General features: G+C 38.8%; 3 protein-coding genes across 4 annotated transcripts; 1 reads left to right on the top strand and 2 right to left on the bottom strand.

Annotated features, from left to right (window-relative positions):
* Positions 1-1529: 1529 nt before the first annotated feature.
* dnajc16l (DnaJ (Hsp40) homolog, subfamily C, member 16 like) lies at positions 1530-16994 on the top strand. 2 transcript variants are annotated; one of them, XR_014029456.1, is made up of 16 exons: positions 1545-1640; positions 2286-2479; positions 2722-2788; positions 5785-6106; positions 7950-8134; positions 8708-8812; positions 8896-9054; positions 9164-9294; positions 9375-9552; positions 9646-9828; positions 9992-10068; positions 10973-11053; positions 11159-11248; positions 12021-12191; positions 15291-16159; positions 16783-16994. XR_014029456.1 is itself a non-coding variant. In XM_081357246.1 (15 exons), the coding sequence occupies exons 2-15, from the start codon at positions 2289-2291 to the stop codon at positions 15733-15735; spliced, it is 2385 nt and encodes a 794-aa protein (XP_081213372.1). In that variant the 5' UTR covers positions 1530-1640; positions 2286-2288; the 3' UTR covers positions 15736-16657. The 2 variants fall into 2 exon arrangements, 1 of the variants encoding a protein (XP_081213372.1); XM_081357246.1 differs by lacking the exon at positions 16783-16994 and having other exon boundaries at positions 1530-1640; positions 15291-16657.
* cdab (cytidine deaminase b) lies at positions 16658-19971 on the bottom strand. The gene is made up of 4 exons (XM_081357247.1): positions 19688-19971; positions 17211-17322; positions 17046-17103; positions 16658-16954 (listed from the first exon to the last, which is right to left on the bottom strand). Exons 1-4 carry the CDS (start codon positions 19932-19934, stop codon positions 16817-16819), a joined length of 555 nt encoding a protein of 184 aa, XP_081213373.1. The 5' UTR covers positions 19935-19971; the 3' UTR covers positions 16658-16816.
* A 437-nt stretch (positions 19972-20408) lies between these two features.
* LOC308685287 (trypsin-3) lies at positions 20409-24947 on the bottom strand. The gene is made up of 6 exons (XM_081356958.1): positions 24892-24947; positions 24006-24068; positions 23679-23829; positions 23401-23542; positions 20817-21071; positions 20409-20696 (listed from the first exon to the last, which is right to left on the bottom strand). Exons 2-6 carry the CDS (start codon positions 24055-24057, stop codon positions 20541-20543), a joined length of 756 nt encoding a protein of 251 aa, XP_081213084.1. The 5' UTR covers positions 24058-24068; positions 24892-24947; the 3' UTR covers positions 20409-20540.
* Between the last annotated feature and the right edge of the window lie 537 nt (positions 24948-25484).

The raw sequence follows: 25484 nt of genomic DNA, 5'->3' as shown, positions 1-25484 counted from the left end.
AAAATTTACCGGAGTTCTCCTTTAAGTGAGTTTTTGCTTAAAACAAACAAAATTATCTGTCCATGGGGTAAGAAAAATTATCTTGTTTCTGTTTGAATTAAGATTATTTCTCTTACCCCATGGACAGATAATTTTGCTTGTTTTAAGCAAAAACTCACTTCCCCGCAAAACAATACATAATATCTTATCTAATTTTACTTATCTAGTAAATGCATCTTGATTTAAGAATTTTAGATATTTGGACTGGAAACCGGACAAAAATAAGTAAGAAAGTCATTTTTTGCAGTGGGGTACTGATGAAAAGCTAGAAACTGGAAGTGTAGATAAATAATAATATTGCCACTTACCTTCTCTTGGTGAAATGGGAATGGGTGGTCTTTTTTCAATCTGAAAAAACTTGGGAACCAATGCCCACCAATTTTCAAATCGAGCGGGGCAATCTGAGGGTGGTTGAAAGGATTTACATAAGTAATGAGTTCAGACGGTTCAGACTGAACTGTTCCTTGACATCCTTGGGTTCCCCAGCAGTTGTTTTGCTCCTTGGTTGTTGAGCGAGCGATGCAATGACTTCTTTGGCCACTTAATCTTCTGGCATAATGTTAGCGGTGTAACGTTAACAGCAGAAAGAGAACATCTTTGACAGACTTACAAAAGAAAATGCTACTTTGATGCGTCAGAAACCGGTCACTTAACTCATTCACTGGGGTCGCAGAACTTTCGTTTCCTGGTTTTCCTGCCAGGAGTTTTTTTTTTTTTTTAAACGACTTTATTAAGCTTCGTAAACGTTTCTAATGTTTTGTGTCGAACCAGTAATTCGGAGAGCGCGTGATGGGTCGGTCATGAAGGATCCGTTAATTTTGTATGTCACGTGATTTCGGCAAACATGCAATTTCGAAAGTTCGACGCTAGGGGGTGTTTATCTCAAGGTGACCCTATGATCTCTTGTCGTTTTTATAATTATACACATTTAATATGCCTATATATAGTTTAAAACATCATCTGTCGAAGAAGTTGAATCACTTTAATGAAAACGTTTGCAATTGGTCTGTAAAAGGTCTCATCTCATTATGTTTGGACCGTTTGGACAGCAGATGTCGGCGTGATATCTCCACCACTGTGTTACGCTTGTTTTGCATCATGTCGGAACAATTTTGGCTGAGTAAATATAACCTAACATAAAAAAAAAAAAAAAAAAAAAAACCTTTAAAAATGTCTGAACCATAGACTGTGGTCTGAACGGGTATTAACTTCTCGTTTATTGAACTGTAAAATAATACATTGTAGTACTGTTGTTTAGGACATACAATAAAATCACTGCTCATAAAACCATCTAGCCTTCATCTCTTAATTTTCACCACCTCTCCTCCTTCATTTCTCCTGAAATGAGATGTGTACTCTGTACTGTTAGAATCATAGGGTTAGAATCATAGACTGTAAAAAATGTTAGAATGCGCAAAAAAAAAAAAAAAGTGATTTGGGATTAAATCAGTCGGACTTTTATCTTAGAAAGTGTTCATCCAGAATCCTTCACTACCGGAAGTGCCGTGCAGGTGAAGCCTTTGGAAAAGATCCACCCATTTCCATCAGGAGAATATGGATTGCTGCTAAATTGTGGATAAATACGATTAGAGCAAGCCTCGGTATTACCATTATTCAGGATTTGTGTGTTTAATGAAGTATGCATAACTGCTGTGATAGCGTCATTCACTGTAGGGCGTGCAGCTCGCGCTTCTGGTCACTGAATACATTAAAAGGGGAAATGATTTTTTCCCCGGTATATCTGTGTTATAAGACTCTGACAGTGTTTGTGTCTGCTGTAAATAGTCGCTGTCTTATGCATTTGAACTGCACTGATCATATGATCTCACCGCGCAGCTGATCTGATGCTGATTTGCATTGATCGTTATGATGTGCTGGTTCCCATAGAAACAATGAAATCTATTGTAATATTAGCATTACAATTATTAAACATATGCTTGTTCTGTGTATTGATAGACTGAACAGTGGTTTGTCTTTTTTTTTACCTTTTGCATTTTTGCATAGTTTCATAATTTTTAAATGTAATGTTTAAATTGAGTCTAAAAGACTGTTGTGACAACATGGATTCAATGAAGTTTGTATTTTTTCCTGGGCAATAACGGTTGAAATGTTGAGTAGCTTTTATTTTTAGCCAAGATTTTAAAATGTGTGAATAGTATAAAGAATAGTCTTCTTTCCCTGAGGAATATATCTTTGAGTATAATGTGTGACTAGCCCCAGTCTCTTCTATTTGTTTATCCTGTCAGTTCATGAAGCAGAAGAAGATGGGAGGCTGGAGTGTGTTTGTGAACGGCTGTGTTTGGGCCATTCTTCTCCTGGCTCTGTTTGGAGACTCATTAGCATCTGCGCCCGAGTTTGATCCCTACAAAGTTCTTGGAGTGTCCAGACACGCCAGCCAGGCCGAAATCAAGAAAGTGTACAAGAGACTCGCAAGAGAATGGTGAGTATTCAGTGCAGAGATCATTGTGGAGACCGAGCACAAACATGCACTCTCTGAATAAGAATATACTTGCTGTGAATAAGGTTTTTTCATTTGATTCATAATTAGCATCCTTCTCTTTGACTCGTATTAGTGTGCTGTATGTGTGATGTGTGATGATTATGTAACTCTCTCATGATGATGTCTGAATGAAAACAGCCACATTTGTTTTATTTCTTTTGTTCACATTTCTTTATCCATAGGCATCCAGACAAGAACAAAAGTCCAGGGGCCGAGGACATGTTTATCAAGATCACTAAATCTTACGAGGTACGATGGTTGCATTGTGTATGTAAGAAATAATATAAAGTAAAAACAAAACCATTCAGGGTTTTATTATTTTTGCCATTTTACCTAATACATATGTATGTGTATCCGTAAGAAATTCTAAAAGAAGTCACTTATGCTCACTAAGGCTTTTTTTTTTTTATTAAAACCACAGATAAAAACAATAATATTGTGAATATTATTTTAAAAAATTAAGTAGGCTAAAGGCCCGTACCGGCGCGCGTTATTCGCCAGCGTTTTTTGTGTTCACACCCAAGCGATTTTCGCTGACAATGAGCCGAGTGAACATGCAAATTCATTCCCTGACATTAGATAGCGCTTAATACCACTCCATAACAGTTCTCTTTTATCAAGATTTTTGTAGTCGCTGTCGTGTTTGTCATTTATGTTCTTTATGTTCCGACACCAACGAGACCAGCAGCTCTACATTCATCTTGCCTTGCATCTTCCTCGTCTTATTTCTTCCTGGCAGTGTTTAGACGCTACTCGGCATCTTCTTCGCCGTTACGTATGTGTGCTCGGCAAGACCATTTTGTGTTTGAGCCACTGATCTATATAGAATGACTGGATAGCTCATGACGTCATAAACAGTGAAGCCACCGCGCCGCCATATTGGTATTCCCTAGTGAGCTCACGCGTTCTATTGAATCAATAGGAAATTTTATGATTTAACTGAGAAAACATTGCCTAAGGAGACACAGTTTTAAAATCTAAAGTCTCCCTGTATATTCTCACAATGCAAACATCCTAAGCATTTAAATGGATTTGTTTAAAGTCGGGAATTTTTTCCTGCTTATTAAAAAACGGCAATTTCTTTGCAAAAGGAATAAAAAGCTGTACGAGAACACTAGTCAGAATTCACTGAAGAGCTATCATCACAGGTAAGAAAAACAGTTAGATAATATTAATTAAATAGTGAATGCTACAGACCTATATTTTTGTGAATTGGTGAATATTCAGGTGAATATTGTTTCGTGACCACGAATTAATAATACCTCAGCACGTTATCTTGTGGCCACGTTGTAATTCGTTAAATCAAAATGAGGGAGGGAATTAGTTCAACGTGTCCACGATTTATTAAAACGAGGGGACAAATAAGTAATCGTAACAACGAATTATTTAGGTGGACAGGGCGCATAAGAACAAGCAGAGAGAGAGAGCCCCGGCCGCGCGCGCGCGCGCACTCTCACCGCCTTCAAACAACACGAGCGCTCTATGTTCTCTCTCTCTCGCGCATATCAACATAAGTTGACACAATAGTAAAAGGTCGGAAGACCGAATGTGTTTTATAGATTAGTAGTTTGTTCATATAAAGTGTTTGATTAGCAAGTACATGTTAAGGTAATAAAATTGTATGGGTTAATGTAGCCTAACGGTAAACGGAGTCTGCACGAAGCTCTTTTGAAGTCAAATGGTGTCGCTCTTGGACACTTACCGTAATTGTGATTATTGCTGCCCTGAGGTTTCTTATAGGCTACTGTTGATTGTTTTATCGTTGTTTTTTGAAGAAGCAGCAGCATTACTCTTGCCTCGGAGAAAACAACACGGGCATAGCGACAATTTTGCATATAAATTATTACTTAAAGGGCTTGAATTACAACCTTTGGGTAGTTTTTCTACATCCTTTTGTGAACGTCGTTTTACACTTGTTTACTGCACAGCGGGGCATCTTAAAAGTGCCATCGGAGCTACCGATCTCTGTATAACGGGCGCTGGAGCCCTCTGCTGGTAGGGAATCGTAAGATGGCCGCTCGAACACTTCCGGTGGCTTCACTGCCTAGTGGCAGTTTAGAACGTCATGAGCTATCCAGTCATTATATAGATCAGTGGTTTGAGCGCCCCCAAGTTATGTTTTACTGTAACTTCAGAAGCTCCAGACACGTGAGCAAAAGCGCCAATCTCATTGGTCGGATAGTTTTTGACGCGGCGCGTCAAACCAAAAAAACGAACCCGAGGCGTTTTTTAAAAAATGACGCTTTTACGCGTGGCGTTTTTCGCGTCGGTGTGCACACTCACATTGGCGCCCTTTGTTTAGTCACGAGGCGTTAAACGTCGGCGAATATCGCGCGCGAAATTCGTCCCGGTGTGAACAGGCCTTAAAGGTCTTTATTTGAATATATTTTCAAATGTAAATAAATCCTGTGATTAGGGGTGAGCGATATGACCAAATTCTTATTTCATGATATGAGAAATTGTATTTCACGATAATGATATATATCATTATATAGTTATGTTGTGTTGTTTTATCTCATTTATGTTATTAAAAATAAGAAAAAATTAAAATTTCAATGCACAATGCAAATTAAAAACAATAAGACAAATACAATATAACAAAAATAGGAATCAAATGTAAAAAATGAATATTGCATAGTCTTCAGTGTATGAATTAAATATAAATGTATTCTTATTAAAGTAAAAAAAATATATTTTCTCTTTTGTTTGATTCACACAATCACATTAATGACACAGAGCAGCAGGGAGGAATATTAGGCTGCTGCCACTTTAAGACCAGACACACGTATCAATTGTATTGCTACACATCTGATTTACACCCAACTGTTTGCTTTCACTTTAGACATAACCAGCTTTGTTTACGTGAATACTCCACACAATGAGCATTTTGATATAATTGCGTGTCTATTCGACCATTCAAGCGCAATAAGACGTGAAAGAGAACTGAATTCGCAAACGCATGATTTATAGCAATTTGTATTTCATAAATTTGGCAGATCAGTAGTGTTTTCTGTAATGTATGTTTACACACACACCCAAATAAAATCTGCTCATTATAAAGGCTTCTTTTAAGGGTTCACACGCAGGACACTTACAACACAACCAAAAGTAGTTTTTGAGAGGTTTCTCCCTTTTTTTGTCTAACGCATAAAATAAGCAGGAGATTACACAATTGGTGTAATATTCATGTAAACATTTGAAATATGTTTCCAGTAACGATCATGCATATGATTCACTTTACATAGATTCTTTCCAATGAGGAGCGAAGGGCAAACTATGACCGTTTTGGTCAAATGGACGAGAATCAAAACTTTGCTCGAGCGCCACAAGGCTTCAGGCACTTTCATGACAGTTTCTACTTCGATGAGTCTTTCTTTCACTTTCCTCGGACGAGTCGAGATTTCACAGAGAGCAAGCACCTCCTTCACTTCAACCAATACATGAATGAGGTGCTGCCGGATAGTTTCAAGAGGCCCTACCTGATCAAGATCACGTCAGAGTGGTGCTTCACCTGCATTCACATTGAGCCCGTATGGAAGGACACAGTGCTGGAGCTGGAGCCATTAGGTAGGTTCAGGATCATCACCCTCACAGTTGATTCATGTAGAGTTGTGTGATATGAAGGCCAATTCACACTGCACCGATGGACGCCAACCAACGGCAACAATCATCAGATTACAGTATTGCAATTTTCAGACATTAAAGAAGTATTTCACTTTAAAATGAAGATTGCCCCATGATTCACTCATCCTCAAGCCAAACCGTAGGTGTATATGACATTCTTCTTTCAGACAAATACATATATAATTAAAGCTGCAAGCAGCATTTATCGGGGTTCAAGCAATTAAGGCCTTTAAGCACAAAAGCATCAAAAGTTATTAAGTTTTATTTAGCAAGCGTGTAACCACTGACATAATAGATGGAAAAGACCATTTACAGCCAATACAGGCAATTCACCACAGGAAATATATGGTTTTAAAGCTTTTTAACAGTTATAGCGCCAACTTCGGTCCGATCTCCATAAAATGTGGCATGCTTGTTAATGATGTTATGTCACACATGCTCACCAATTTTTGTGAAGTTCTGAGTTTTCATTTAGGATTTATAGGCTTTTGAGTGTATTTTGTCACGCCCCTTTTCTAAATGACCCTGTTACAGCCAAATGCAAAAGTTTTTTTTCGATAGAATCCAGAGAATTGTCCCAGACTGGTTTGGTCCCGACAGGCCAAAAACCAGGGACTAGTTCGCAAAAGTAGGTTTTGGACAAAATGCCACATACCAGAAAATTTTTCCTGCCTAAATCGAAATTGGATATCCATTTTGCCCGCCTTGAGCCAGGGATCACAGTGGTGTAAGACACTTGAGTCTAGGGCAAACGGTCTAAGAGTTATGAGCGATTTTGTAGTTTTGGTTGCTGTAGCGCCACCTATGGGCCAATCGGGGTCATACTCTGATAGGTTGTCCCCAAATTGAGGCCTACCATCTGGCCAGGTCTTACGGTTTGGCCTGCACGATGCGTTTTACGAATCCTTACAATTACAATATGGTTTCAGCATTTCATGCTTGAACCCCTAATAAGTATTGTTAAAAAATATACTGGCTCTTCCGAGCTTTATAATGGCAGTGAATTGCAACCAACAGTTTGAAGCTCAAAAAAGTGAATTCATCCATGGTGGGTTAAAGCGATGAGTTTGTGTAAGAAAAATATTCATATTTAACAACTAAAAATCTAGCTTAAGGCCATACGCAGTCTACTTGCGCCTAAAGCGCAACTCACGCAACTTGTGATGTCAGAAGCGTAGCGTAAATATCAGCAGTACAGCGCATTACTCACAAAAGTTGCGCTTAGACTTAAGTCGAATCCGTATGTTCGTTTGGCCGAAAGCTAGTTATTTTACTTTATAAAGTTTTATAAAGCTCATTGCTTTGCTTCAGAAGGACTTTATTAACCCACCAGAGCCATGGATGGATTCACTTTTTTGAGCTTCAAACTGTTGGTTGCAATTCACTGCCATTATAAAGCTTGGAAGAGTCAGGACATTTTTTAATATAACTCTGATTGTATTCGTCTGAAAGAAGAAAGTCATGTACACCTAGGATGGCTTGAGGGTGAGTAAATCATGAGGTAATTTTCATTTTAAAGTGAACTACTCCTTTAAACACTGAACGTGCTCACTCTGAAAACAAGGGCCGACCAAAGCCTACGGACAGCACTAACAACACACTGATCCGACAAACGTGTCTATTGTCGTTGGTCAGTGTCTGTCGGTGCAGTGTTAGCAGTTAGCCTTAAGAATGCATAGCATACAAGTATTGGGTAAAATGCTCCAATAATCTATTGTAGATGTTTTTTTTAGTTTTTTTTTTTTATTCTAATACTCTGAATAAAAGCTCTTGTTTGGATTTGAAGGGATTGGCATCGGTGTGGTGGATATTGGATATGAGAGGCAGCTGGCTAACCATCTTGGTGCCCACCGCACACCTTCCATACTTGGTTTAATCAATGGCAAAGTCACTTTCTTCCACTACTCTGTGGCCAGGGAACACTTGAGACAGTTTGTGGAAAGCCTTCTGCCCCAGAAGCTTGTGGAGAAGGTAGGACTTGAGCTATATTTTTAATTATTCAGGTTGTCAGGTTTAACCGCTCAATACAAGCATTGGCTCTTGTTGCTACAAATATGGACTATAAATATATACATTCATACGAATTATGCTAAAAAGAGTTAATAATTGAAGTTTTATTCAATTTTATTTCCTTTCCCCTTTATCTTCTTTTCCTCTCCTTTTCCTTTCTATTTTACCTTTTCTTTTCCTTTTCTATTCATGTTCCTTTTCCTCCCTTTCCTTTTCCCTTCCCTTTACTAATTTTCTTCCATCTCTTTTCACTTTCCCTTTCCCTGTCTTTTTTCTACTTTCTTTTCCTTTCTTTCCATTTTCCCCTTTCCATTACCCTTCCCACTTTTCCTTATCTCCTTATCCCTTTCCACTGCTTTAAATTTTCCTTTCCCCTTCCTTTTATCTCTCTTCTTTTCCTCTCCCTCTCCCTTTCCCATTTCTCTTTTCCTTTCTTTTTCACTTCCTGTTCCCATTTCTCCCTTTCCTGTTTTTATTTCTTCTCCTTACCCTCTGTCTATTCCTTTTATTTCTTTTTCTATTCTTTTGTTCAAGGTGACGGATAACAGCTACCTCGAGTTTTTAAACAGTTGGCGTGAGGAGAATAAACCAAGAGTGATAATGTTTGATGTAGCATCTAATATCCCTCTTTTGTATAAGGTGAGTGTTTATTATATTAACTGTTCAAATAGTCTTCTAAATCTATTTTCTTGACACAAGTTGTTATATACTCTTGTTCACAGCTCACCGCATTTGCCTATAAAGACTACGTGAGGTTTGGCTATGTGGATATGGGCCTGACCGAGACCTCCCAAGTTGTGCAGAGTTTTAACATCAACACATACGCTCCCACCATGCTCCTGTTCAAAGAGAACACAGAGAAACCAGCTGATGTTATACAGGTGAAGCCCTGCTCCCCATTTGCTAACAGCCAATTGCAAGTCTTCTCACAGACTGTGTACCAGTTGGTGTTGTTTTGCTGGACAAGTCCTCTTCTGTTTTTACCTGTAGGCAAGAGGGATGAAAAAGCAGATAATTGACGAGTTTGTGTCCAATAATCGTTTTCTGCTGGTTCCGCGCCTGGTGAATCAGAAACTCTTTGATGAGCTGTGTCCAGTTAAACAGTTCCACCGTCGCAGGAAGTAAGAAATCTGACCTCTGATTGTAGCTGATGGACTTATGTTTCTGTGAAAACTTCATCACCTGTCTTTCTGGTTGACAGGTACTGTGTTCTTCTCGTTACTGGTGAAGGAGAGCAGTTTGTGTCTGTGAATGAGGCGTTCTTTGACTTTGCTTCCTCCAACACTAAAGAAGTCCTCAGGTTTGCTTATGTTTATCAGAGAAAACAGCAGCCTCTCTGTGACACCCTGCTCAAAAAGGACGACACAACCCCTCCACAGGTCAGTGACATTAATGTACTTATACACGCTTAATAGGCCCGTTGAGTCACCTTTCTTGATATGAATTTCGATCTTTTGTGCGTATGACTTCAGGTGATTGTCCTGGAGAGACGCAGCACTGCTGGAAGGGTGTTGTATCGGACAGTGACGGGTGGATGGAATGGGAGTGATGATGATAAGCACCGCCTCCATGAGCTGCTTGAGCTCCTGCAAAGAGACCCCTCCTACCTTACCCACGATGCCATGCTGCCTGAACTAAACAACGAGTTTGCGTCTGTAAGTCACACAGAGTAATGAGGGGATAAGTTTGTCTTTCTGACTTTGCCATTTCAAAGTCTATTTTAGAATATAGTGTTGAACCTCAAGATCTAATTACTAGAAATGATAATGAGAGAAATAATCAATGCAATCATATATTTTGTTTCTTTTTTTGTTCCAGATGTTTCTGATTCAGTGGATAAACACTGCGTATGATTACGTCTCTCAATTTTACTTTGATCTTCTCTACTCTAACTGGTGAGCACAACCGTAGAATTCACAGTCCTGTTTAAATGCAGTTTCTTACCTCTTTTCCAGTCAGACTTAAGCCTGTCATGAACCAGCCACGTATTTCCTTGTCTTGGGGCCAGATTTACGAACAGCTTGCGCCAGCGCAAACCACAGCAAAGACACGCAGTCACAAAATTAGCGTTAAAAAGGCGTGGACAGTTATTTTTGCGGCTGACCTTATTGCATTTGTTGGAGTTTCCCTTTCAGACGCAAAATTTATGAGTGGAGAGCATTTTAATGAATCACGCAAGGTGATTTACTGGTTTGCGCTCATCAATTAACTAGTATTTGCACCCTTATTTAACATCCAAAAAAGCATGTCTTAAACCAGATGCTAATTTGTGCTGAACTTGTTAGATTGCGTTCGTCATTATGGAAATGATCTGTGCTATACATTTCATGCAAAAATGTTTTTTAAATACAAAAAATGTTACAACAAATAAGAACAGACTCAACTAACTAATAATGGCATTTATCAGTCAGTCTGGTAGTTGCAGGGGTGTGGAGTGTCATCGCCTATAGAGAGAAATGCACATTGAGTTAAACATCATGCAGTAAACGCAGTACTAATTTAGCTTCCGCACGAACGCTTGGATATGCGTCTAATGATAGCACACATTTATCTAGGTTACTGTAGAGCGAGAGGCCATGTAAAGTGGCTAAAGTTAGGCTACTAGATGCATGTTTCAAATGATAAGCCATGTTTGAGATGTAGGCAAACATTTGCATGCAGAGTTTGTCACATATTTGAGCACTACTATTCTCATTGTTTTTTTGTTTTGTTTTCATTAGTTGTTGCAGCCCTACAATTTATTTATTTTTTTTATAAATGAGAAACCTAAGAGCTTACATCTAGTTCTGCTTCCCCCAGGCGTGAGATGATGCCCGTACTGTCTCTGATCTTCTCCGCTCTTTTCATCCTGTTTGGGACTGTAATCATTCAGGCCTTCAGGTAGGACTCCAGGTTTGGTTTGTTATATCCCAGTGCATTTCTAAGGAGAGTTGTATATTATATTTACCTGTTTTTTTTTTTTTGTTTTTTTTTTTTGATGAACAGTGACTCTGGTGAAGAAAAACCAGCCAAACAAAAGGCCACTGATTCACCAAAGACAGCGGAGAGCTCTCCAGGACCTGAGAGCACTTCAAGGTGTGAAACTGCTTGTTTGAGATGATATAATTTCATGGCAAAATTGCACAGTGACATAACATAACAGCATGTTATTTGAGATCACCAGCCACGTTTACACCTGGTATTAAGATGCGTTTTGGACGATCATATCACAAGTAGATGAAGGAGACACATTCCTGTTTACACCTGGTGTTTTAAACAGTCTCTTTTGTTCACTTTCAACCACTTCTGTCCTGATTTCTGTGAGAGGAGGGTCTGTGGGCGGGTAAATGTATCTTGGGAGTTTGGATCTTTTGATGTAATGGACAATATAATCTTGTGCAATTTACATTATGAACGTGCCTGGAGACGACAGAAAAACATACGGAGAGCAGCAGCTTTCGTTTCTGCTCTGACAGCCGCAAGATCAGCCGAACGCTGTGAGTGTGTGTTAGAAATCAGGAATGATGGAGAACATTGTGCTTGGTGTGTTTTTCGTCTTCAAACCAAATTTGGAACTTTAGCCGACAAAGTTTAAATCCTGTCTGGCTAGGGCACTTTCCATAATGTTTACGCATTAGGTCAGTAGAGTAGATGGTCTTTTGTGGATGTTCAAACACATTCGACCACATGAGCGGTTACACTATGAAAGTAATCCGGTCAAAAAAATGTTTTTATTATTTATTATTTAGCGTCGTCCACTTGTCATTCGATCGACCAAAACGCATCTTAATACCAGGTGTAAACAGGACCAAAGATGTGTTTAGCTGTTTATTAGACAAATTCCTAAGAGTTGGTTTTCCTGTTACAGTCGTCCACCTAAAAAGAATTTTGTGGAGGTGACGGAGCTGACAGACATCACCTACATGAGTAACCTAGTCAGGTTAAAGCCTGGGCACATCAACGTAGTGCTGATCCTCACTGATGCTTCTAAGCAAGTGCTGCTCAGGAAGTTTGCCAAAGAAGTATATTCATTCTCAGGGTGAGGCCTGTGTGTGTGTGTGTGTGTGTGTGTGTGTGTTTGTGAGAATGCTAAAACCTGTTTCTGGAGATCAACCTTCTTGCAGAGTTTAAGTTGTGATCCATTCAACACTAACTTCCCAACTTGATGTGTTGCACATCTGCAAAACCAATGGAGCATTCGTCATCTTCTGTCGAGCTTTAGACAACTGAGCCGAAGTTCAAAACTCAAAGATACAACATAGGAATATTCATAATCTGACTATGAATTGAACGCAGCATTAATTCTGACCCTGCTCTTAATTTTCAATTAAGGGCTTCACACTAGAAAAATCTCTGAGCCATTTGACGAGTAGGAATGCATAGGGTACGATTTAAAGGTGTGGAAATAGTTAGGGCTGTGTTTTCCTAAAGCATTGTAAGCCTTAGTAGATCTTGGAGAACAATGGTGCTAACGGTTTCTACAATCTACTTTGTCTTGCAATGCTGTTAGGAAATACAGCCCTGGTCATTTTGAAAAAGCACAACTGGACCCATTATTCTAAAGACAACGTTTTTGAGGCATTGATCATAGTAGCCAATCACGAATATATATGTTGAGCGCGTGAACACAATGGCCAACCAGAGGTGTTTAAGAATTCACTCAACTGCTCTCAAAATGCTAGAGGGTATTGTCACATTTCTTTTATTTCAGTACCGACGTAGTACCGAAATCGGTACTTTTGACAACAATACTTATGACATTTAAAATATTCCGGTCATGCTGCGATCCGAACAACTCAATCCAGGATTCTCCGACCTCCACTTGGAACAACCTATGAAATGTCCTTTAGATATGATGTCAAATGACACTTCTCACTTCACAAGTTGGATCTCCGACCTTAAGTGTCGTTCCAGTGATCATTTTCAAATAAAAAGTTGGAGAATTCCAATTTCTAGTCTTGCTGCATTTCAGACAACTCAACCTTGAACTTCCCCACCTCCACTTGGAACAACCAATGGAATGTCATTTGGAAATGCTGTCAAATGATGACTATTACAAATTCAATGTCCAAACTTAAGTAGTGTTCCAGTGGTCGTTTTCAAGTAAAAAAAATTGACAATTCCTATTTCCGAGTCTGGAAAGTAGCATTAAAGGATAACTGCCGCCAAAATGCAACCTAGGGTCTTTTTGTTAATCTACCCGAGGCAAACTTTCATTTAAAAGCATAATTAGAGTTTGACCGTATTTTCGTTTTCGGTCAAATTGCCTTTTCAATGGGAGTGAATGGGGCACTTCTATGATAGCATCAAAAATCACTATTTTTAAAACACTGAGAAGGCTCGACACAACATGAAACTTTGCTCAAAGTATCACCAGGGGCTCTACACATGAACTCCAGCATTGACAACATTGTGTACACAGAGTTTACTAAAAAGAACGATTTTGAACAACTCACAGTAGCTATGTCCGCCGGCATTTTGACAGTCAAAAATAGTCGATCGTGCCCGTCATGGACTAATCCAATGCAAGATGTAACAAATGCAAAACTGTCTAAAATATACCCCACTGTCCGGGACACCTGTAATAGGTGCAATCAGTCCCCTGCCAACCATACTCATATGTTTTGGTCTTGCCCTTAATTGGCAACTTTTTGGATTAACTTTTTTGACACCATGAGTAGAGCCTATGGGCACACTATCCCTCCCAACCCTTTGTCAGCCATTTTTGGCATTTCCCCAGACACTGACCTCCCTGTTGCGCTGAGGCGGGCCCTGGCATTTACATCTTTGCTAGCTCGAAGACTGATTCTGTTCAATTGGAAGCTCTCCCGCCCCCCTACGCACGACCGTTGGATTAAAGAGGTGCTTGACAATCTTAGGCTGGAGAAGCTCAGATCTTCTTTGAAAGGTTCTTCCTCAACATTTCTTGGGACGTGGAACCCTTTCCTGGGGCTGGTTGACTCCCTCACCCTGTCCCCTGATTTGGAGGATTGAACCCCTCCATGTCAGTATGTCATGTTTTTTTATATATATATATATATATATATATATATATATATATATATATATATATATATATATATATATATATATATATATATATATATATATATATATATATATAACCTCCACCCCATTTATTTAGTCTCTTTTCCCTTTTGCCTTCTTCCCTGCCCATCTCTACTTACTTTGTCTACCCTTTTTACTGTTTTAGTTTGTAAGTTGTGTGTTTGTATTGGTGAATGTCTGTTGGTATGCATGGGTTCGTCTGTTTGTCTTCGTTTTTGGGCCTGTGTTGGGTTGGTTCGTGGGTGGGTAGGGGACCGGTGGCAGGTGACGTGACATTCCGGTCCCAATGTACTGTTTATTTTGTTCACTGTATGATGTCACCTGTTGTTGTAAAAAGTAAAAAAATAAAATAAAATAAAAATAGTCGATCTCCGAATGCAACATAACAGGGAGGAGAGTAAAGATGGAAAGCTCCTAAAGCTTAGTTCCATTTAAATTCATGGATAATTTGTTGTTTTGTCGTTAGTGAAAATCAATATTGACCTTGTATTTGAAAAAGGATCCTCCTATAAGAAGCAATACTAAAATTCAGAGTCAGTTCATTCACATTCGGAAATCGACTATTTTTGAAGGTCAAAATGACGGCGGACGAAAACACAGTGAGTTGTTCAAAATCGTTCTTTTTAGTAAACTCTGTGTTAAACTCTGTGTACACAAACAATGTTCTCAATGCTGGAGTTCATGTGTAGAGCCCCTGGTGATACTTCCAGCAAAGTTTCATGTTGTGTCGAGCCTTCTTAGTGTTTTAAAAATAGTGATTTTTGATGCTATCATAGAGTGCCCCAAGCACTCCCATTCAAAAGGCAATTTGACCGAAAACGATAATACGGTCAAACTTAAAAGTGGCGTTTCCATTCTAATTATGCTTTTAAACTAAAGTTTTCCTCGGGTAGATTAACAAAAAAGACCCTAGGTTGCATTTTGGTGACAATTATCCTTTAAATGCATTGCATGCAATTAAATGCTGAAAGAAAGTAGATCTCCAGTAGCTGTACTAAGCACCCCTGCTCTAAACGCAAATTTTGTAACAAACAAATCCAAAAAAAGCTATCCCTACTTCCTCTCGCAGGTCTCAGACTCTTCACTACTCGTTTTTAAACGTGGACAAGCACAGCCAATGGATGGATTCACTCATGGAGTCGGCTCCTGACGCCAGGCCGTCAGACTGCTTGGACGAAGAGGAAGAGGAGGAGGACACCACCTCCAACAAATCAGACTACACTGGCCACGTCCTGGCGCTCAACGGCCACAAGAAGTACTTCTGCCTGTTCAGACCTGTGTTCACAGGGGAGGAAGCCGAATGTAGCAGGTGGTCCGACGAGGATGCGTCCACAGCCGGGCCAAGCAGACCCTCGAGGTCCCGGTCCAGTTCCCGACAGAAGGCCACCACTCTGGAGATCCACCACAAACTGGACCGACTGGGTCTGTGGATGGAGAGGCTCATGGAGGGAACTCTACCAAGACACTATGTTCCGGCCTGGCCCGGTCTGGACACCATAACGCCACAGAAATAAGACTCCCGCTTGTCCTCAGACCTATTGAAGGAGGCATGTTGTAGTGACGTGAAAGATGTTGAATTCTAGCTTTCAACATCTTTTCTATCCAAATGACTTGGTTATTATGTGATATTAAGTTATTCTGTAAAACGCACTGGTTATGAGTAGAGGTTTTCTTCATTTAGAGCACCATGTGCTCGTCTGCTGCTTTAGGGGCAAAACGCCTTTCCATCTGCAAAGTACACTGTCTTTTTGTCAGTATGGTTGTTTCATTACTGTAAAGATGCCAATATCCAGATAAAGCCACTCTGTGTAGCTTCCAACAGGGCTAAATGTGTCTTAACACAGCTGGGTATATGGCGCTACGGCCCATCCTTATGATTTTGTCCAGGACCCGGTGAATTCAAGCGATGGCCCTGGCTTCAGAAGCAGTTCGTAGTAAGCCTTTTTTCCAGTCACTATTTGGAATATAGAAATAAGAAAACGTGTGTGTGTGTGTGAGGGGGGAAATGGTTTAGTCAACCCATTCTCCTTATGCAAAATCTCTAACTACAAATTAACTAAACTGTGGTGCATGAAAAGGTCACTGTTGCGTTTTGAAAACTTGAGAAGATATTTAGGTTTTACTGCCATTTGTGCATGTGCTGCCTTTCTTCAAACTCCATACTTTTTTTTTAATGTCATTTGCACTTTGATGACTTGCTTAGGATTCTTTAATTCATAAACTTAATAATATTTAAATAGAGGTTCTAACTGCATCTGAATTAACATTACCAGTTGAATCAGGTTAAAAATGTCTCTAGATCATCAGTTGGCTTTTTTTTTTTTTTCTAAGAAAATGACTGTTGCACTTTTTTGTGGTTGATTTGCATATCATGTGCTTTGTTTAAAAATAATAATAAAGTTTGAACTGTAGCCACATGTTTAGACTCGTATTTGTAACTGTTTTGACTTTGCATTTATTGAAAAATAATAATAATTTGAAACTTTAAAGTATATAAATTATACATTCAACATTCCCTAACACATTATTAAACACCATTAATCCTCTTTCTAACTACACAGTAAAACTCTGAGGTACAAAGACTTTCTTGGCTCTTCAAAACTCGTTCCGAATGTTCACTTTCTTCATTCTTAAGTCATCTGGACCGAAAGACGCAGGCAGCAGTTCCTCAACGGTCATCTCCACAAAGGAACCGTCAGGTTTGGTCAAATACACGTCCCAGTTAGCACCAAACTGTATGTGAAAAGAAAAATAACATGTTTAATGAAACCTGAGTATGCTGCCTGTTTAATTAATGTGAAACACTGTGGTAAATGACACTTGCCTCCCTCATAAACTGCCTACAGCCTCCACAGGGGGAAATGAAGTGCTCGCACAAATCACTGAAAGAGCAGAAGACACTTATACTGATGCTAGTTCAAATGGTTACAGACGTTATAGCGCTTATATACAGCCACTAGAGGGCCTGTTGAATACAGTAGAAGTTTACCTCGCAATAGCAATGGCTTTGAAATCCGTGTAGCCCTCAGATACAGCTTTAGAGATGGCAGTTCTCTCAGCACAGATTCCCAAGTTGAAGCATGCGTTTTCCACATTACAGCCTGATGTCGAGCAATAATGAAAACATCATGATTAATTTCGGGTTTTAGTAACATACAGTGGCCTCTGTGTAAAATTGTAGGAATCAAAGGCCTGGTTTCACAGACAGGGCTTAGATTATGCCGGGATTAGACCTTAGTTCAATTAGGACATTTAAAGGAATAGTTCACTTAAAAATGGAAATTCTGTCATCATGTACTCTCCCTCAAGTTGTTTCAAAACGGTGAATTTCTTTCTTCTGCTGAACACAAAGGAAGATATTTTGACAAATGTAAAAAAAATGGCGTACATCAACTTTTTGTTTACTGACATTCTTCAAAATATCTTCCTTTGTGTTCAGCAGAAGAAAGAAATTCACACAGGTTTGAAACAACTTGAGGTTGAGTAAATGATGACAGAATTTTCATTTGTAAATGAACTATTCCTTTAAGTAGCTTTTTTAAATGTGCCTTAGAAAAATAATTAAGATGTGTCAGAGCAAGTTGCTTTCAGTTAAAACAGCGCAAACATGCATTTTAGTCTTGGACTATAGGCTTAAACCTCGTCTGTGAAACTGGGCATGCTGTCCAAATATGTTACATCACACTGTAAACACACATGGGGTACATCTCGATCTCGTGTTTTGTACTTGTGTTTTGTATTTATATTGGCTGGTCAGAAGGGGGCCTGTCAGGTCAGGGGTCAAGGTTTTTATCTACTTTCTGTGATGACAAAACTGTCCTTACTGCAGTGACTAACACATGGTCACTGAATAACACTGAGTGCTGTTTCGTGACAGTTGAACTGAGAGAGCAGTGATCAACTGTAATACTTAATCGAATCATTAGTTAGCGATAGCATTAGCTGTTTAGACCAGCAGAAATCAACGTCAGGGACATGTATGCTAAATAATTGTGCACTGGATTTGATATTAGGTTACAGTGGGCTAAAGGTGCACCGTGGTCAAAGGCGCATTTGATTTTATTTTCCTGAAACCACTAGATGGCCAAAAAAAAAAAAACTTACTGTAGCACTTTCCACAAAACATTTGCTTTTTGATATGCACTAGTTGATTCTGCACTAATCTGATCTAATATTTGATGTTTTTTAAAAAAATATTATAGATTTAAGTAGCAAATGAGAATCGCTAAAATTATTGAATATATTTTGAGACAAAGGTCTTGTTAATGATTTTTAGTTTTGTTCAAGCTAATTAAAGCAACAGTTTTCAATAATGGAAGAATATGCATGATGTTTGGGTAAAAGGCACAATCATTAACATAATTAATAGTTGGCTGACATTTCCTTTTGTTTAGATTTTTCCATTCTTTTGATTCAGATGGTAAATTTCATGTTAAGTTGCGTGTCCACCTTAGAGATAATCACCATATTTATATTGAAACATCATATTTAAAAATATTATATTAATCATATCATAGAATAAAATATATATTTTAGTTTCTACTGTAAATCTATATTCAATTATTATGGGATCTCATTCAATGCTTTCATAATCTTTACTTTTTAAAATAATAATTTGTTTCTGTATTTTAAAAATAGACTTTTATGTTGACATTTCCATGACAGTAACAAAAATGAATTATTTTATCAATATAAACAGAAAATAGTACGAACGTTGCTAAAGTGATTGTTTTGAATAAGTATTAACACATTATTTTAGCTATCAATATCAATCAATGGTCAATGTGGTGTAAAAGGCCTGCCTTGCAACCTCATACATTTATAAGATTTTTAAACAAAATAAACCACTTTCATGCTTTATTTTCACACAAAACCTGTTGCTCACCTCATATTATTTCCAAAAATTTTAGCAAGCGAGTGCAAAGTTTCCCGGGGTAAAGCAAAAGTTTGTGAGAGTGAACGCATTGAAATTCTCCCCATATCATTTTTTCCCATATTTGTGCTGCCTAAAAGCCATCTGAAAACATATGCATTATATATAATTTCACCTGCATATTATCCTCCACCAAGAAAAACATTTTTCCATTATAATGTAGGCTACAAAACAATGGGTCTAGCATCAAGATAAACTGCAACATTGGTGATAGTGTTATAATAATGTCCTTTTATAATGCATTCCTCTAATGCAGCTATTCTTTACTATAATCAATAACTGAGGTGTAAGACGGTGAAAACTAGAAAATATCTGACTGCTGAATGTCACATGGACCAATCAAATTTGAGAGCTGGGTAATATTGACTGAATCATTAGACATGTGTATTAAGTGTAATTCACGTGCCAGTGTTACCTGCCAATAGCCGTCCTTCTGTTGGCATGTAATGGTAAAAAAATACGCAACCAGCCCTGCTGAAATGGTCTGATATTTGTACACCTTCATAACTTTTACAATTCAGGCATTCCCTCACCTGTGAAAATCGTCCCGTCGTGTGTCAGGAGCGCCGCCCCGACTCGAAACTTGCTGTAGGGGCAGTAGGCAAACTTCGTGGCCTCTAGGGACTTCCGAATCAACTCTGTTATCCCCAACAAGTTCCCATTCAACCCATTAACAAGCTCATGTCGCATCTTTTGGTCTCCCATGTTGCTATGCTGTGTGTGTAGAGTCTCTCTGTGGCTCAACAGACTTGACTGTGAATTTGTTTTTCCATCTGACATCCAATCCCCTTTTCCCAGATTTTCCACCTCCCTGATGTTCTGTGTTTGATGTGTGTGATACCGTCATGCTGAAAGGTTATGTAATTTCCAGTCAGAGTGACAGCGACCTTTTTTGTAGCCACTCCAAAACAGTGAGGATGAGGTATAAAGGTCACTGCGCAATAATACACGGACATTCCCAATGGAATTACGATGAAAAAGCATTCGCTTTTCACAACAGACTGCTGGAGATAAATAGGCCAACATGGATAGTAGGCTGGGAAAATACTTGATTTATTTAGTTTATGGTCTCCTGCCTTGAAATAAAATTTAAAAGAGTTTAAATCAAGATAACCATTTAAGTTTGTTGGAATTTGATTTCGTGCCAATACAATCATGAATTTAACCACAAATGAAAGTCTGATATCCAAAACCCGTATATATTAAATGTTTCTTGTTTGTTTGTTTTTCATTCATACATTTTAACTCCTCGTTTGAAACCGTAAAAGAATAAAACATCTTTTAATGATGGTATACATCTTATCTAATAGACATTGACCAGTGTACTCAGTATACCGAGTCTTTTTGATGGTGTGGCAGTTCAACAACCTGTGGAAAAATAACATTCTAGCTGTTGTCATTTTCGATTATCCATTTGATCCAGGAGACGTAGTTGCGGACTTTGGTGTAGACTCCAGGGAAATAAGGGTTGGCACAGCTGATGCCCCAGGACACGATCCCCTCAAAATACCCATTACAGATGAGAGGCCCGCCAGAGTCGCCCTGCAGCCAAACACAGCACGATGTCACCACAGATCACACAGTGTTTGTTTTAGCAAAAATGTATTTGGTATGCACATTGTCCTCTCTCTCAGAGAGAAAACCCCTACTGCTCGGATTCACCTGGCAGGAGTCTTTGCCGCCCAGCGGGGAGCCGGCACACACCATGTTGTCTGTGATTCTGTAGTAGTAGTAGTATTGACACTGAGGGATGATCTGGACGTCCACAGCACGCAGGACGGGGGACAGGTAGTAACTGTAGACCTGAGTGACACCCCAGCCGCTGACTATGCATATTGTGCCCCCTGGTATAGGAGCGAGTGAGGTTGGCATCACGGCTGGCTGAACGTAGGCATTGAGCTCTGCGGGCTTCTCCAGCTGAAGCACAGTTCCAAAAATGAATGAAAATGAAAATATTACAAATTTCATATGTAACACCTATAAACATATAACTGCTTTCATCCAGATTAATTCATCCCTGCTGTTACAAGGAGCGTTTTAGGAAGTCTTTTTTTCCAATCGCAATCAGATTATACAACCAGCGTTATACAAGAGACTATATTCTAGGATTACTTGGTTGTATATAATCATAATGCTTTGCGAAATTGATACTGGAGAATACGTCGTCTTGTTGTTGTGAATGTTGTTTAAGTTCTTAAAGTCTCCTCCAGCACATCCCAAAGAATTTCAATGAATTTAAGCTCTGGACTGAGATAATGAAAATTATTCTTTTTGCTCCCTCCCAAAAATTCTTTCACAATCTGAGCCTGATCATGATGAATCTTGACAGTGTCATCCTGGAATATGGTCATGATGTGTCTTTCAACATGGTTGTTTAAGAAATTAAAAGCTACACACTCCATCAATTAGGATTAGATGAACTGTTGCCAACCATATAACCTGCTAGAAACATCATAATCACTGCAATAATGATCCAATCATAGACTCTTAAGCATTTGCTTATTTAAATCCAAACAAAGTTAATGTGTATACGTGTGTGTGTGTGTGTGTGTGTGTGTGTGTGTGTGTGTGTGTGTGTGTGTGTGTGTGTGTGTGTGTGTATAGTTGTAATCTAAATTATTCAAACCCCATTGCAAATCAGGTTTATTGGCAAAATTTACCAGCTGTTTGCTATGAACAAATCAAACAAAAGTAATTGAAATAGCTCAACACAACAAATGGCAAGTGGTTTCCCCAAATTCAGCTGAAATGACTTCCACAGTCTCAAAATTATTCAACCCCCTGAATAGAATCCCTTACAACAGCACAAATCTGCAAGACAGGTGTTGTCTCAAGCACACCTGATGCAACTAATCAAGGGCTTCATTAGTTGCACCAGGTGTGCTTAAGCTAAAACACATGACATATCTGGACTGGCTAGGTTTGTTGAGTGTCACGTCTGACTGCATGTTAGAAATTTGTCTAAGTCAAAAGAATGGTCCAAAAGGTTAAGAGAAGATGTCATCGCTCTTCACAAACAAGGAACAGAATACAAAAAGATAGTGAAGGCACTAAATGTTCCTAGACACAACATTGGAAGCATAGTTCGCAAGTTCAAAGTTAAAGGAACAGTGGTTACACTATCTGGACGGGGCAGAAAAATAAAGCTATCAATGGCTGCAACCAGATTTCTGAGAAGGCAGGTTCAGAAAAACCCTCGAGTGACAGCAAAAGATCTGCAGCAAGACTTGGTGGCAACAGGCACTGAGGTTTCAGCTTGCACGCATGCCATCTCTCCAAGACGTACACCACTACTGACCCAGAAGAACAAGAAAAGTGCTCAAAATCATATAAATAAGCCACAGAAGTTTTGGGATTCTGTTCTGTGGAGCGATAAAACAAAACTTCGGGCATATGGATCAGTGGAGGAAGTCTGGAGGAAGAAGAATGAAGCATGTAGATTCTAGAATTAGAATCTACATGCTTAAATGTAGACGTGTTCTACATTTAAGCATGGTGGTGCTCGTGATGCTCTGCGGCTGCTTTGCATCCTCTGGCACTGGAAACCTGCAGCGTGTGAAAGGCAAGATGGATTCACTGAAGTATCAGGAAATCCTAGGAGAAAACGTCATGCCGTCAGTGAGGAAGCTGAAGCTTGTTGGACCTTCCAATAGGACAATGATCCCAAGAATACCTCAAATTCCATCAAGGCTTGGTTGCAGAAGAAGTCCTGGAAGAGTCTACAGTGGCCATCACAGTCACCTGACTTGAACCCTGTAGAAAACCTCTGGTAGGATTTGAAGAAGGTGGTTGCAGCACACCAAGAATATTACTGAACTGGAAGCCATTTCTCATGAAGATTCCTCAGAAATGCTGCCAAAAGCTGGTGTCTGGTTATACATCTTGTTTGCAGAAGGTCATGACAGCAAAAGGTGTACTACTAAGTAGTAAAGATACTTGCCATGAAGGGGTTGAATCATTTCGAGACTGCATTAAAAGTTGCATTTTCAGTTGAATTTGGGGAAACCACTTAAAACATTTGTTGTGTTGAGCTATTTCAATTACTTTTGTTTGATTTGTTCATTGCAAACAGCTACAAGTCTGTTAGTTTTTCCAATAAACCTGATTTGCAATCGAGTTGAATATTACAACTGTATATATATATATCAACCCATATATAACAACCCAAACAAATGACTAGGATAAACAAACAGACTTATTAACATAGATGCTATATATTTTTTTATTTGATGCTTGATGAACTTACTTTCAAGAGCATAATGTCACTATCAAATGTCCTGTAATTGTACATGTAATACACCAGGACTCTGGACACATTGAACGTCTGCTCAAAGCCCTCTTTTTTGGAGAGGTCATGTTCACTCAAAACCACTTTGATTAAATAGCTCCTGCGAACAGATCAGACAGCAGAACCCAACAATATTACATCAGTAAACGTCAGTAAAGTTAGTGTGAGGAGTTGTAGATAATATACTATAGCATGTTTAGTTCCTTGTCAAGGTGAATTGTGATTGAAATACTCACGGTCTCCAGCAGTGGGCAGCAGTCACCACCCACTGCGGGTGTATGAGTGTTCCTCCGCAGTAATGATAGTTGTTGTACTGGACAGAGGCCTGGTACTTTATGGAATAGGGCTCAACCTCCTGTCCACCAATGATTCTCTGCTGCAGTGAGCCTGTGAATGAGGAGAATAATGATAAAGTCAGACCTCATATGTGCTAGAGAAACACTAAATGCCAGCGGCCTGTGCTCACCGACGTCTTTCAGTAATGTATGCACAGAAAACAACATCACGTTACACATGCATTAGATGAGACCGCAGTGAGTTGCTCAGGAAATGCAGTGCATTACCGTGAAGCGTCAAGGTGATGAGGAGCAAGGGGTATTCAAGGCATTTCTTCATGTTTGAGGGGTCTAGAACAGAGGGTGTTTAGAGGTCGGAAAACAAATGGAGCACAATGCAGCTGTTGTATGGGAAAACAGCATCACGTTTTACATAATACATCAAATAGCCTACTGAAGTATATGTCAAACAACAGCTGGAAAAAAAAAAGTTAAAAGTAAAAGGTTCAGTTCAGCTGGTTTCAACTGGTTTAGCTGGTCCCTGAGCCTGGCTCAGGTGTGGTTTTGCTGGTTTAACTAAACTTTTTTAATAATTAATAAAGACTAAACATTGTCATCAATCAATCATAATTTTAAAATGTCTAGAACCGTTAATATGACATCATGTGTGATGTACATTTATAATGTTACAAAAGATTTCTATTTCAAATAAATGCTGTTCTTTTGAACTTTCCATTCATCAAAGAATCCTAAACAAACCAGTTTCCACAAAAATATGAAGCAGCACAACTGTTTTAACATTGATAATGATAATAATAAATGTTTCTTGTGCAGCAAATCATCATATTAGAATGATTTCTGAATGATCGTGACACTGAAGACTGGAGTAATGATGCTGAAAATTGACAGGAATGAATTACAATTGAAAAGATATTAAAATGGAAAACAGTTCATTTGTAATAATATTTCATTATTATTACTGTTTTTACTGTATTTTTAACTAACTAAATAAATGCAGCCTTGGTGAGCAATGGAGATTTCTTATGCAGAAAAGACTTCAAATAGATTTTATTACCAACCCCAAACTTTTGAATGGTATACAGTATATGACGTTATATGTATGATATTATATGTACGTTTCTTTGCTAAAACAGAAATGGACATAAAAACTCACCCTAAGCATCGAAAGTTCAATCCTGAGCAGCTAAATCCCACTAACTTCCTTCCTTCCGCACTACCTAATGTGAATATTATCTTTGCTTTTATAGTGTAACCACATCTGTCCCTTAGGCTTTATGGTCTTATTTGTACACTAACTATTCTCGAGAACAAAAAACGATAACACGCAGGAACCAAAAGCTCAGTATCTGTGATCGCCTCCTCTTGTTTGATGCTATCGTGTCTAAGACCGTGCTTTTGAATCAAACACATTGTGCTGCTCTCTAAGGGGAAATCAAATATCTATAGACTCTCTCATTTGACAAAATGGTTTGTCAGAGAATAGAATATCAGGTGACGGCAAAAATGGGTGAAAATGGCAATAGGGTGGTGTTAAACAAAGTCTTTCCACTATCCCTTGACTGTGTAAATGCACATCTGTATCCTCATGGGAGAAGCTCCACCTAGAAGAATGAGTTTGCCATCTATCTGAAGTCCCTCCTTGGATGTAATGAAAGTATATTCTGATAATGCCTCATGGGATTTGATCAGAAATATAAATGTTGATTTCTCTCCTCACATTGTTTAAAAATCAAATGAGATACCAAA

The sequence above is a fragment of the Scardinius erythrophthalmus genome, assembly GCF_964197995.2.
Source record: "Scardinius erythrophthalmus genome assembly, chromosome: 25".
In the NCBI taxonomy this organism is placed as follows: Eukaryota; Metazoa; Chordata; class Actinopteri; order Cypriniformes; family Leuciscidae; genus Scardinius; species Scardinius erythrophthalmus.
This window is presented reverse-complemented; position numbering and strand designations above follow the sequence as displayed.